Source organism: Delphinapterus leucas, chromosome 19 (assembly GCF_059928025.1).
Source record: "Delphinapterus leucas isolate spDelLeu-1000000601 "Yukka" chromosome 19, BTC_Dleu_Yukka2, whole genome shotgun sequence".
NCBI lineage: Eukaryota > Metazoa > Chordata > Mammalia > Artiodactyla > Monodontidae > Delphinapterus > Delphinapterus leucas.
Genome location: NC_143147.1, coordinates 47212629 through 47225710, shown reverse-complemented (window position 1 = coordinate 47225710; position 13082 = coordinate 47212629). Strand labels below are relative to the sequence as shown.

At 44.6% G+C, this 13082-nt stretch overlaps 1 protein-coding gene across 3 annotated transcripts; it reads right to left on the bottom strand.

The window, feature by feature from the left end:
- Positions 1-610: 610 nt before the first annotated feature.
- On the bottom strand, positions 611-8300 carry SNF8 (SNF8 subunit of ESCRT-II). Of its 3 annotated transcripts, XM_022557936.2 has the most exons (8): positions 8159-8298; positions 7748-7798; positions 6139-6277; positions 4886-4990; positions 4178-4250; positions 3085-3226; positions 1929-2003; positions 611-883 (listed from the first exon to the last, which is right to left on the bottom strand). In XM_022557936.2, the coding sequence occupies exons 1-8, from the start codon at positions 8210-8212 to the stop codon at positions 746-748; spliced, it is 777 nt and encodes a 258-aa protein (XP_022413644.1). In that variant the 5' UTR covers positions 8213-8298; the 3' UTR covers positions 611-745. The 3 variants fall into 3 exon arrangements, with proteins under 3 accessions (XP_022413644.1, XP_089757250.1, XP_089757249.1); XM_089901124.1 differs by lacking the exon at positions 1929-2003 and having other exon boundaries at positions 8159-8300; XM_089901123.1 differs by lacking the exon at positions 7748-7798.
- Between the last annotated feature and the right edge of the window lie 4782 nt (positions 8301-13082).

Below are 13082 nucleotides of genomic sequence, written 5' to 3'. Positions count from 1 at the left end.
TTTAACTTTTAAGGTTGTGAGGACTATACAAGGTGTATATAAAACTGGGTGTCTGGTAGGTGTTCAATAAATGATTCCCTTTCCCACCCCTAAGGTTAGAGGGATGACCTGATGACCACTATAGGAGGAAAAGGAATTTGAGAAATACTGCATCCACTATTGGTTAACTCCCCTCAAATTAAATTTTCTTTTCTGTAACCACCATTTAACATTGACCTCTATTTCCTTCATACTCGTAGCTGAGTCTGCTGCCATAACCTGGAACCTCTACAAAGGAAGCTGGAAGAGACTGAAAGGGTGACTATTTACTGGTCCGTTAGGGTCTGCTCATTTGAGATAAGGAACATTTTATGAGGAAGGGGTTTGAATTAACAGAGGCTATAATTTATGTCTCAGGGCCACAGAAACTAGACTGTCTAGCCAGGAGACAGAAGGCCTTCATTCTAGGCCCAGCTCTACCATGAACTTCTAGAGGACCTGTGCAAGTCATTTTATACATGTTCACTGTTATCTATGTTACTCAGGTTATCCTTAGCGGATAAAAAAGGTTTTCTCCAATAAAGATGCAATGTGAAGGCACTTTAAAAAAAAAAAAGTAATGGCTGAAGAATACTGGGGGAAGAAAAAAATTGGAATTTTTTTGGTTTTTTGGTTCTTTCTTAAAACAAAGTTGTCGAGGTTTTATTCACCACCAGCTCCTCCCTCTTCTCCCTGCCTGCTGCTGTGCCCCCTTCCGCATTCCCAGTCAGGGGAGGGCTTCTCTGGCCTCCTCAGCTGTAATCTCCTGGGAGTAGAGGTCAGTGAAGAGAGCTGGCAGCCAGTAGTGGGCCTCCCCTGGGGCCTGCAGGTCCAGCCAAGCCAGCCCTTCCTTCAGCAGGTGTTCCTGGCAGAAAAAGGGAAAAATCAACTGAGAAAGGGGAGTTTACATAACGTAGGGTAGATAATCCTCAAACCTATCTTGGCTTCAGTGGGGTTTTCAAACTAAATCTACAAGAGTGCCTTCACATATTTACACAGCCGAATTAGAATGATTTGTTTAGCCTAGGTCTTTGCCTGAGGTGTGAGAAATGCCACCAAGTTGCTTAATCTGTGCTGCTGGGAAAGAGGATAACGACAAAGTGGGATGTTGTGGAAGGAAGGGCTACAGAAATATTTGCTGTATGGCTTTGAGCAAATCACTAACTCCATTCCCTAAAACAAAATGGAGATCAGTACCTTTCAGTTAACTTACGGAGTAACAGACAGCTAGGGGGAAACCTTTTTGGAAAAGTTAATGGAAAAACCGTATTAGTATTAGAATGGGCTCATAGTTCCTATAGCTGGAAGTATGCTCCAGATGGGTTGGTTCTACCCAATATCATTAAATGTTTGTTATCCCCACTTCACAGATGAAGTTAAGTCTATAGTTCAACTGCCTGGGTAAGGAGAAAGGTATTGAAAGCCAGGGTTCCTACGTGTTCATGCCACTCTCTCTTCACAACATCAGTCTTTCATTAGTACCATGAAATGTGTATATATAAAACTATATGTAACATGCACTATAATAGTATATAATTATAGCAATGTAGTTATCAGTAGTTAATAATTCCCTTCACTCTGTACTAACAGTGTTACTTCCAGTACAAGCCACATTAACCATCTGACCAGGCTTTACAGGTCAGCAGAGAGAGGCATTGGTGACTCCCCAGTGGCAGTGGCAGCCTGGCTGTACCCATGTGCCAGGGCTGGAAGCCTGCCTTTGTGAGTTCTACCTCTCAGTGCCATCTTCAGAGAAATGCTAGGGTTACTTCTGGTGTGGCAGCAGCAGCCTTCCAGGCAAGAAGTCAGCAGAGAGAGAGAGGCCAAAGCTCTTGCCTGTGTGGTACCTGTCTACCCTCCTCCTCCCATCTGGGGCCCATCTTTTCTGGGCCATTCCAAAAGTCACATACCAGCACTTGCCGCGCTCGCTCCGTCTCCCATTTAAGACTGGCTTTGATGTCACTGACAGTCACATAGCCACTTTTCTGAAGGAAGGAGGAATGGAGGCTGCGTCAGTTAAGAGTGTGCTTTCCCTTAGAATCCAGCATCTGCCCAGGGACAATTAATTTACCCAGGCAGGAGGGGGAACTGCCCTTGGGTGAAGCCTAAGAGAGCACAGAAGAATGTTTAGAGGTCCCAGTAGAGAGCAAGAGAGAAGTGACTTTCAGGATGACAGAGGTAGGTTGAGGGGTTCAGTCCTAAAAAGTAGAGTCGAGTCCCTGGTACTAAAATATTAATGTAGACTTTACCAGAGAACTCTAAAGTGACAAGGAAAGATTCAGAATGATTAACTGATAGGAAGAAATGGTGATCATCATAAACTGTTCATAATCTAAAATATTTAAGTATTCAGCCCCTGTCCTGCCTCACCCTAACCATTCCCCAATCCAGAAAAGCCCCCTCCCTCGTTTAGTTCTATTCTACATTACAGAATTGAGAAAACTGAACATGTCTTCCCTGATAAGGATAAGGATTTCGAGGAAGATGATACAGCTTAAGGCTTTGCTGAGGAACAGGAGGATGGCAAACAAGATTAAACATTTTTTCAAAGAATCCATAAAGTAGTTTTATGAAGACATCAAAAAATCTGTCCACCAAGGAAATTCAGTTAGTGGTCTGCATGTCTGTCTACACTAGACTGTAAGCTCCTTGAGAGCAGGAACTATATGGTACCCATCTTTATATGCTCCTACAGCCTGGCCCAGTGCTTTGCACTATAGCTGCTCAATAAACGTCTGCTAAATAAGCACAGGTCTGAGTAGTGCATCCGTTAGACAGTTTCAGCAAAAGACCTGAGTGATGGAGGGGAGGAGATCAGAAAATCCCCTCCCAGACTGCCTCTACATGCACATGCTCACGTGCACGCACGGACACACACACACACACACACACACACACATACACACACCCTCCCTCCCCCCCTCCCTCCCCCTCCCTCTCTCCCTCCCTCCCTCCCTCTCTCCCTCTCCCTCCCTCCCTCTCTCCTCTCTCTCTCCCTCCCTCCCTCTCTCCCTCCCCCCCTCTCACACACACGCACACGCACGCACGCACACGGCCCACCAGTACCTCTGCCAGCTGCAGCACCACAGTGTGATCCATATTAAGCTCAGCTGGAACAGACTGAATGAGGTAAGTGCCGCCCACAGGGATGATGCCGAAGCCAGTGCCCAGTGCCTTTAGTTTCTTGATGGCCCTGATCAGGTCATCTCTGAGGTGAGAAAGAGCTGCTTAAAGACCCTTGGCAGACCAGACCTAGCAACAATGCAGTTTCAGCTCTGCCCTGGGCAGGATACCATGACTGAAGACTCAAAAGGCCGCACAACATTTAACTACATCGGTAAAAAGGCAGGGTCAAAGTGCACCAAATGGTGCTTGGACATTCCAGGGAAGTGGTATAGGAGTCAGGCTCTCCACTTAGCAAACCATTCCAATACCAGACAGAGGTTAAAAATATGCTTCCAGGAGCCCATCAGGAAATGTGAATAAGTGAGCTGAACTTAAGAGACAATAGGGAGTACTGTAAACTACGGCAAAATAGAGATTTGAAAGGGGCAACCCAGCTGATTACTGCCATTTGGAAATTCAGGCCCAGTAGTGCCAGATTTTGATTTCTTAGTTGACAACTAACTGAAATTAAAGAAAACCCACAAGATAATGTGTAGACCACATATCCAGCCCACATACTGAGAGTCTTTTTTACCTTTTCTCAAATTGGAGTCACACAAAGGCTAGTGAACCAGGTCAATTTACACCCCATCTTCTGAGCCCAACTCCTTTCCCCAGCCTTTCTCAGTGCCAGCTCTAGTCTCCTTGACCACAAATAATGTCAACAGTGTATACAGCCCCGAGTATGTTTAAAAAGAAGAAAAAAAAAAAGTGTATACACACACCCACATTATTTTTATGCATGAAAAAAATGCTTAGAAGGAAATCTACCAAAACTTTTAACAGTTGTAATATCTCAGTTGAGAAATAATGGGTTTTTTGTTTTTTTATATCTCTATTTTCAGATTTCTAAAATAAAAACATTTCTTCTGATCATGAAGAGGAATAAAAATGATTCTTAAACTAGCCTAGACGAACGAGTGGTAAGGAGAAAAGATTTCCACCTTTTTTAAAGACCTTTCTATACTCCAAGGGGTTGGAAGGCAAAACCTACTGGCTGACATCCTGGGCGAATTTGCCCCTTCCTTTTAACACCTGTTGATGTAGTTCCTCCAGAGTTATCAGACCTATTGGAAAGGGGGACAGAAAGCAGTTGAAGGATTACCTTTATGACTTTAAAAAAAAAAAAAGACAGCATCTCTGAAAAACTGTAAATGCTCTCTTGACACCAAGGCTGTGTCTACAGCCAATGATTTCTGTCTATAGCCAATGATTTCTAACTAGGTTTAAGTTTTATTTCTTAACTTCAACACAGACCATTCAGTGTGCTTATTAAGATGATATCACTGAATGATCGTTTTAAAGCTAACATTCTGGGGAGCACAGAGACTCCGTTGGCATCACCACACCTTGGAGAAGCAAGGCAGGCCTATAGTTACTAATGAGAAAATCATAACCCAGACACATCATCTATCAGGGAAAAAGGCCTATTTCCTACCTGCCTATATGTTCTGTAACAACTAGGAGCTAAGCCTTCCTGGCCAAAGACCTTTGGAGAACAGAGATAATCATTCAGATTTACCCTTGGCCATGGAGACTGGTCATGGATTCAACATCATGAAGCACTAAGATACTTCTCAGGACCTAACAGCTTCTCAAGACCTTACTGGCCTGCAGACTGCAGGATAGGAAAGATCATCTTTCAAGATTTTTTCCCTCTCAGAGAAGCCCAAAGCCCAGTCCAGGACCGAGCCACCCTCACCTCCATTCCGGTGTTTCAGGGCCAGGCACACTTCGATAATCTGGACACCCAGCTCGTAATAGAAGTCTCCCACACCTAGCATCTCAGACCAAAATCCTTTTCCAGCTAAAAGACATAAAAACAAAAGCAGGTTATTCAATAGTTACATCTTTTCTTTCAAAGTTAGATTAAAACATCTATTCTAGTGCTTGCTTCGGCAGCCCATATACTTAAAAAAATACATCTATTCTATGGGAAGTCTTCTCTGCCCAGCCTTACGTCCTTCTGCTCCACTTACAACTCAGGATCCTCAACACAATCTGACTCTTGGTAATTCCTACTAAACAACAGGTTCAGACAGTTCTAAAGGTGGGCAATCTATTTGGCTGCTAACTCTGGCTCAGGATACTATAAAAGTGAGTTTCCTTTCCCAAAGCATGCAGTGAAATATAATGGAACATATGGTCTAGACAGGCTAAGAAAAAGAATATGCAGACCTGGCATTCAAAAATCCATTGAAGATATTTTATTGAGTAAAAAATGCAAGTTACAGAGTAATAATTACAGCATAATCCCATATATTTTTATATATATATATTTTTTTTTTTTTTTTTTTTGCGGTACACGGGCCTCTCACTGTTGTGGCCTCTCCCGTTGCGGAGCACAGGCTCCAGACACGCAGGCTCAGCAGCCATGGCTCACGGCCCCAGCTGCTCTGCGGCATGTGGGATCTTCCCGGACTGGGACATGAACCCGTGTCCCCTGCATCGGCAGGCAGACTCTCAACCACTGCGCCACCAGGGAAGCCCAATCCCATATATTTTTTAAAAATAGTTTATAAATATGATGAAGGTGTCTAGAAAGATATACCTTAAACTGTTAACAGTACTTTATCTCTGCAATTACGGGCAGGGTCAGAAGACTTCCACTTTCTCGTTTTCCTTTTTCTCCTTTGTTGACTGACTGCCTGAATACATGCTACTTTTATCAAAACGTTTTTTTTTAACAAAGGGAAAAATAGTCATAAAAAATTCCACAGCACAGCATTCCAGGGAAGATCATGTACACTGGCTACTCAGCCTGCACTCCAACCTCTCCATCTTTCCCATCAAACTGGATACTCAGCCATCCTGCTAGGGACTCCCTGAAGACAACATCCTCTGGATCTCCCTGTAGGCCGTTATAGAAGACGCCCCAACAGTAGTGACAACAACTAGGTGAGCTTTGTCCCTTAGCAACCCTAGAAGAACACTGGACCCCTACAGACAACTTACAGGCCAGAGGATCCACCCCAATGGTGGCACACATGTCCTGGAACTGCACCCGGAACTCAGGATTCTTCCGTATCTCCTGCTTGTGCTTGCTGGCAAATTCTTCCAGGTTGGTCTTGAACATGTCCAACTGCTTTGACATCTGCAGGATGAATCACAGTTAAGTTTAGAGAACTTCCTTCATCACAAAATACAAAATTAAAGAAATAGAAAAAGAATTTTTTTCCTTGTGCTGAGAACTCTTAGGGTTTACTCTCTTAACAACTCTTATTATATAACACACAACAGCATTAATTGTATTTCGCTTGTGTTAAGTGCTTCTTTTCTTTTTCCCAGAAGAAAAAAATGTTATTAAATTGAAGGTGCAATCAACAAGGACCTACTGCATAGCACTCAATATCCTGTAATAACCTATATGGGAAAAGAATCTGAAAAAGAACAGACATATGTATATGTATAACTGAATCACTGTGCCGTACACCTGAAATGAACAAAACATTGTAAATCAACTATACTCAAAAATAAAATAAAAATTTTTTGAAATCTAATGAAATTAATTAATTGAAGATGCACCTAATAATTTTGCAGCATTCACACGGTGGGAAATCTTCAGCCACTGACAGAAAGGCTAGATAGGAGAGAAAGGAAGCCTGGCACGAATTAGGTGTGTTGTTTTAATCTCTGAGTCAAGAACCTCCTTGGGGATAACCATAGATAAAGAATCTCTGAGGAAGGGATGTGGCTCTACCAGAGTAGATTCTAAAGCTAAATACTTTTGGTTTGGGGATATTCTGACTTCCCATTTGCATTACTCCTTCTCTTTCCCTAATTAACAACCTATCTTCAGCTCACCAAGAATAACCACTCCTGGCCCAGCATCTCCTCATTTCCAACATATTAGAAATTTACACATTATTATAATCACCATTTCCAGTTGATTCCTGCACGTTATCTCCCCTGAGTGGGAGCTTTTGAACAGCACACCCTGTGTCTATTTATTTTCCTCAGTTCAAGGGCCCATTTCCCTGCCTCACTGCCTCCTTCTCTTCTTCACCAGGCAAAATAACTGAGTAAACAACAGGGCATGTACAGAAAAGGGAAGTGTTAGAGAAGGAAACTGCAGGAGCCATACCCCCATCACTGACACTTCTGGTATGCACCTAGATGTGATGGTGGTGGGTGCCACAGGTTAGGCAATATTTTCAGGTTATTCTTAGGTATTTAAAGTAAAAACCCAAAAGACCTAAATCAAACAACTCTACCACTTACTACCCATGTAACCTTGGATAAAGCACTTAACACCTCAGTGCCCTCAATTTGAAAGTGCGAAGAACAGAGTTCCTTCCTGATAGGATTGTCAGGAGGAATGAACAAGACAGTGTATGTAAAGAAAATGGACATGTGCCTGGGACGCTACAAGTAGGTAATCACTCAAAGATGTTAGCTATCATTGTTATCAGCAAGTCACCTAAATGACCTGAGCAGCCCAGAAACTGGGGTTTGCCAAATGCCCTATTTTTAGTTCGATCCAAACAATCTGGTTTATATCAAAGGTGTCCTGCCCAGCCTTGTCGGATCTCCCTTGCTGCCTGGAGCCCTCCATCCCACTCACCTGGGCCAGCTGGTCCTCAGCCAAGACAGTCCCTCGCTCCTTATACTTGGCCTGTCAGACAAATAGACCAGGATGAGTTGAGAGAGTGGGTGCTGGGGGCTCCCACTTGTACTGCCTCCGCAGAAGTATTAAGAGGGTCTCACAAATGGTTTTTCTTAGGGAGAGGGGGTGAGGAAGTAGAATAGACGACTCGACTGTAGTCTAATTGGGGGAAGTGGGGGAAAGGGCTGATGGATCTAGGGATGCTGACATTCCAATACACCGGAAGCTGGAGAAACTCAATTCCCTGGGACCGAGAAACCCGCGTCAGATTCTGTTGGGAGGCGATCTGAGGGTACAGAGCTCTGCGCGGAGAGACTTCTGTCTCTCGCGGGTCTGGAGTGATTGTAGGGCCCGCCTCCTTCCCCTCACCTCCGCAAGCTTCTTCTTGGCGATGGCGCCGGCTCCTACTCCGCGGCGGTGCATCCCCACCGTGGCCCGCGGGCCGCCCCGCTGCCGGGACCCCGGGTCTCCGCGTCCCGGGATCCTCCACCAGCTCCCCCACGCGGATGCGCAAACTGGACGTCATCTCCGCGCGCCGGAAGCTACGCCCAGACTTCCGGCCGCGGGGCTGAACTCCCCCACCGCCAGGGGCTGGGCGTCCCCGCCTCGTGCTCCAGCCAGGATCCGCAAAACTGTTTGCGGCCCAGCGCTCCCCACCCAGGTGGACGCCTCGGACCCTCTCGAGTTCATGCGACTGCCCCCACCGCCACCCCAGCCTGCAAGTGAAGGCCCGCCGCTGCGCACTGGCCGTCTGTTGCGTGCGACGCGCTGAGTTGGGCGCCGAGCGTTCCATATTAAACATAAAACAATCCGTTCTACGCTAATGGAGCTTGCCTTTTGGAATCACACGTAGAGCTTCTGACTGGGGAAGGCCTTACAGTTAAGAACTTGGACTCTGGAATTAGTTTACCTGGTTCCATAGCTCACTTCCACTGCGTATGGTCCAGTAACTTAAGGCAAATACCTTAATCTCTTTGTGTTCCATTTTCCACAGTTGAGAAAGAGTAATACCTACTCATGAAGTCGTTCTGAGAATTAAGCCAGAAAATATATAACAAAGAATTTAGTGCAATGCCTGGCACATAAATAAGTATCAGCTATGTTTGTTATTCATCAGGTCTGGGGTGAAATCAGTTATCTGTGTGTTTAGGAAGTTCCATAGGTGATTTCCAGAGTCTTACAAAAAAGGAGCCAAGGGAGGTTTAAGTCAGGGAGTAATAATATCAAAATTTTGTTATAGGAAAAACAGTGGCAACCTAGACTTAATTTTAAGTCAGTTGTAGCAATCCAAAGTAGAAATGATGAGGGCCAGAACTAAGATGGTGGCAGAAAGGATAGAGAGAATGCGACAGATTCCGGACAAAGTAAGAAAATGAGATGGTAAAACTGATGAGATGGGGGCAGAGTGGGTGGGAAAAGTTAGCAGGATGTTCAGTGTCCTGGCTTGGGCAACTGCGTGGTGCCATTCAGAGAGAGAGGTAGGAAGAGACCACAGGATGAAGCTGAGGAAATAAGAGTGGTTTTGAAAATGTTGAAATTGAGGTCTGTGGGACATCCCAGGAGAGATGGCCAATTGTCATTCAGATGTACTGGTATGAAGTTCTACAGAAAGAACTGGGCTACAGATCAAGGCAAAACCATGGATGTGAATAATGTTACCAGAGAGGTTTCAAGGAAAAGGAAAAAAAGAGGATGGGAGCAGGGACTTCCCTCGTGGTCCAGTGGTTAAGACCCCATGCTCCCAATGTGGCAGGGGGCAGGGGGGTGGGGGTGAGAGAAGGAGTTCGATCCCTGGTGGGTGAACTAAGATCTTGCATGCTGCACCATGCAACGTAAAAAAAAAAAAAAAAAAGAGGATGGGAGCAGAGAGATCGATGGCAGGATATTTAGTTGCCATTTGGGGCCTTGAGGGATGGTGGAGCCATGAGCCAATGAGTCTGGGTCCCTGAGGATTTCACGGAGCAAAAGCTGTCACACCAGCTCCGGGCTGCCTGCCTCTGGGTGTTTACGAGAAAGAGAAATAATGCTCTATCTTGCTAAAAATATTTAGCACTGTTACTTGTGTTTTTCTGTATTTTGAAAGAACGACCAAGGCTGAAACAATTATTTAGGCTATCATAGTCCTACCTTCAGATTCACTCCGATACATACCCTTAGATACTAAACTCAGATAACATAAGCCCCCCTAAACACAAACTTACTTTCCCAGACACAGATTTGTCCCCGCCCAACACATACATTTGACACCCTCTCATACACATTGACTTCCTCCATTATACCCTGTCAATGAAAAATGCATTAGCCCCATGTATGCACATACTGACCTCATATTTTCATATTCTTACTACACCACTCCCTAACACAAAAACTCCGTCCCTTAGGTGCCCACTGACACCATCTAGACACACCTGCCTCACTTCTCACTCTCTGACCCACACTGTATGGCTCTTTAAAGTATACACACTGATCCGTCACTCACACTCATGACTTCAGATTTAACTATTCAGACCCTCAAATGCACACATACATACTCCCTGAGGTACACACATTGACCCTTGATAAACTTCGTTGCCACCCTCAAGCAGACATGTTCATTCCCTTCTTCAGACACATTTGTTCTCCTCTATAATTTAAGAGAAAGTATGCTGACCAGTAATGTGCTGGTAAATGTTTAACAATCACCTCTCCAGGTTTGGAGGGCGGTGCTCTGATTTATATCATTTGCCAGTTTCCATAGTGTAAATACTCTGACCACAGCCTTTGGAGCTATTGTTTCAAGCTATGGATGGTTTTACAGCCTGCTCACAGAATTCCTGACAATTTCACAATGGCTCTCAGAAGCCCTCTGCCCCAGTGCACCACTGAATGTGACCGTCACAGATGCTCTCAGTTGCTTTAAGTGACTAGTGAGTCATTGGCCTTATGGCAGAGTGGCTAAGAGCATGGGCTTTAACTCTCTGCCTCAGGGAGGCAGTGTAGTGCACGGTTGACAGCTATGATGCTATCATTACCTCGAAGGACTGTGACGAGGCTTTCAATGAGATCACCATGACTTTTTTTAAATGATGTTTCTAAATCCGAATAAAAGCCAAAAAAATAAAAAACCAAAAGTTGAAAAAAAAATGGCGTCTCGAAAGTCCTGAGCATTAATGCCTGGCCCATAGTGAGACAGTTGTACAGCATTTTTTTTAATAACACTTGACAGATTCACTGATTCACAGAGACACCCAAGACTGCGGAAATATAGATCTGAACTCCTCCCCAATACAATCAGTTCTACCATGGAGAATCACTAAAATATAACCTCTGAGCAAAGGCATGCTCTAAATTGTGTGGTACACACTCTTAGAACTCTAGGAGTTTAGAGGAGAGGAAGCCCAAAATGTTAAGAACTGGAAGAGATTGCAAACTGGCAGCCCTCAGGCAAATTCAGTTCTCCAAAGAGTTTTGTTTGGTCATCAGAATACCTTTAGGGGCACATTTCTTTTCCATTTTCACAGTCCCAATCCTTCCCCTTATTTTACACACTCCCCACTTTGCTTATTTAGGTTACTGGCCCAGCCATTCAGCCAATCCAGTTTGCCACTCCCTGATTTTAAACTAATACCCCAGTGTTTTTAAACTGAGGTTTAAGTGTGTGAATAATAATAACAAAAGTTAACTTTTATTGACCACTTACTTTGTGCCAGGCATTATTTTAAAATACTTCAACCCTATGAAGTGAGTACTTTTTAATCTTTTCCAGACAGCAAACTGAGCTTCAGAGAGAGAGGAACTACCTTGCCAAGTCACAGACCTAGAGAGTGATTTGAATCTAGGTGTGTTTGACTCTAGTATGCTAAAATATGACTAGATCAAGGGGAGAGGAGGGGACATTAGGCAAAGGTAACCTAAACTAAGCGGGAAAGAGAGACAGCCTTGCCTTCCGTGGATGCAGAGCCCTGGGAGAAGGCAGCATGCCGAGGTGGGAAAACATTTAAACACCGGAAGAAAGAGGTATTGACTTTACTTTTGGACAAACTGAGTTCTCCCACTTCCCTTCACCTTCACTGGCAACTCCCTAGTGTGAAATCTGGAATCCCTTAAGAGCCTCTTCCACATTCATCCCTCTTCATCTCAATATCATTCTCACCATCATCAGGGTGATTGTTCGGGGATGCAAATAGATCTTCTCTGACCTGCCCCTGCTTAAAATCCTTCAAGTACTTGTCCTTGCACTGAGGATAAACTCTCAAAGCTTTAACATGGCCTTTGAGGCCCTGCCTCTGCCCACCTGCCCAGTCTCCACTTGTGCCGTTCTCACCGTTGCCCATTTTGCTGTGCAACCATAGCACTGGCTAATATTTATGAAGGCTCCCGTCACCCTTTGGCCATTTTATCCTTCAAATCTCACTCAGCTTAAACGTCATTTTCTCAGAGAGGCCCTCCTGACTGCCCACTCCATCTAGATGAGGCTTCTCTGTCCTCTCACAGCTCCCTAGTGTTTCTTCACATAACTCTGCATGTTATGTAATTATTAATGTGTTTGTGTGTTTAAAGATTAAAGTCTGTCTCCACCACTGGACTGTAAACCCCTTGGGGACAAGGATTGTGTCTGTTTCCATGATTGCTGTATACCCAGCGTTCAGCGCAGTCTCTGCCTGTGTTAAATTTCCAGTAAGTGTTCGTGGAAACAATAGATGAATTAACAGATGGGTAAGAGCCATATCTGCTTTTCACTGGGTTGTGCACACACGAAGACAAATGAACAGTTAGTGCTCTGTAGACACGTGAATATGTTTTGACAACGGGCACAAAGATTTATTTCAGCTTGAACTTGGTTTTGTTTCTTTGGGGTATCCTGGGGTGGAGCTGAGGCAGGAGCTGAGTAAGTGAAGGACAGAGTCCAGTTCTGAGCTGGGTTTGGTCAGAGTCACTGAAACCTGTGCAGAGTGGAGAGAGGAGTGGAGCAGGGGAGAGGAGGGTCAGTATCGGCTTAAAGGCAGCAAAGTAAATGTATCCTGGCACCCAGCCATAGTTCAACTGCTCCTACCTCCAAATTACCTCTCTAATTATAAGTAATCAAAAAGATTCCAAAAAGCACAGAGACTGTTACCCACTTTCCTGTGGAGATTTTCTCATACTCTCTTCTCCATTGTTCAGGTCACATGCCTCTCTTCCTTCTAACCCTCTTACAGGAAGCCATCCCAGATTTGTTCCCTCAGTCTCTCAACTTCCCAGCACCGAAGTCTGAATTTGCTTTGGTTTCTGTGCCTCGGTGTCTGCATCTTAAATGAGTGTCCTGTCTCACCAT

Excerpts from the sequence above, each read along its gene's own strand:
- SNF8 (XM_022557936.2), bottom strand. The coding sequence starts at position 8,212 with ATGCACCGCCGCGGAGTAGGAGCCGGCGCCATCGCCAAGAAGAAGCTT. Across the intron at positions 7,799-8,158 it reads CCAAGAAGAAGCTTGCGGAG|GCCAAGTATAAGGAGCGAGG; the intron begins GTGAGGGGAAGG and ends TTTGTCTGACAG. Across the intron at positions 3,227-4,177 it reads TTCGCCCAGGATGTCAGCCA|AGATGACCTGATCAGGGCCA; the intron begins GTAGGTTTTGCC and ends TTCTCACCTCAG.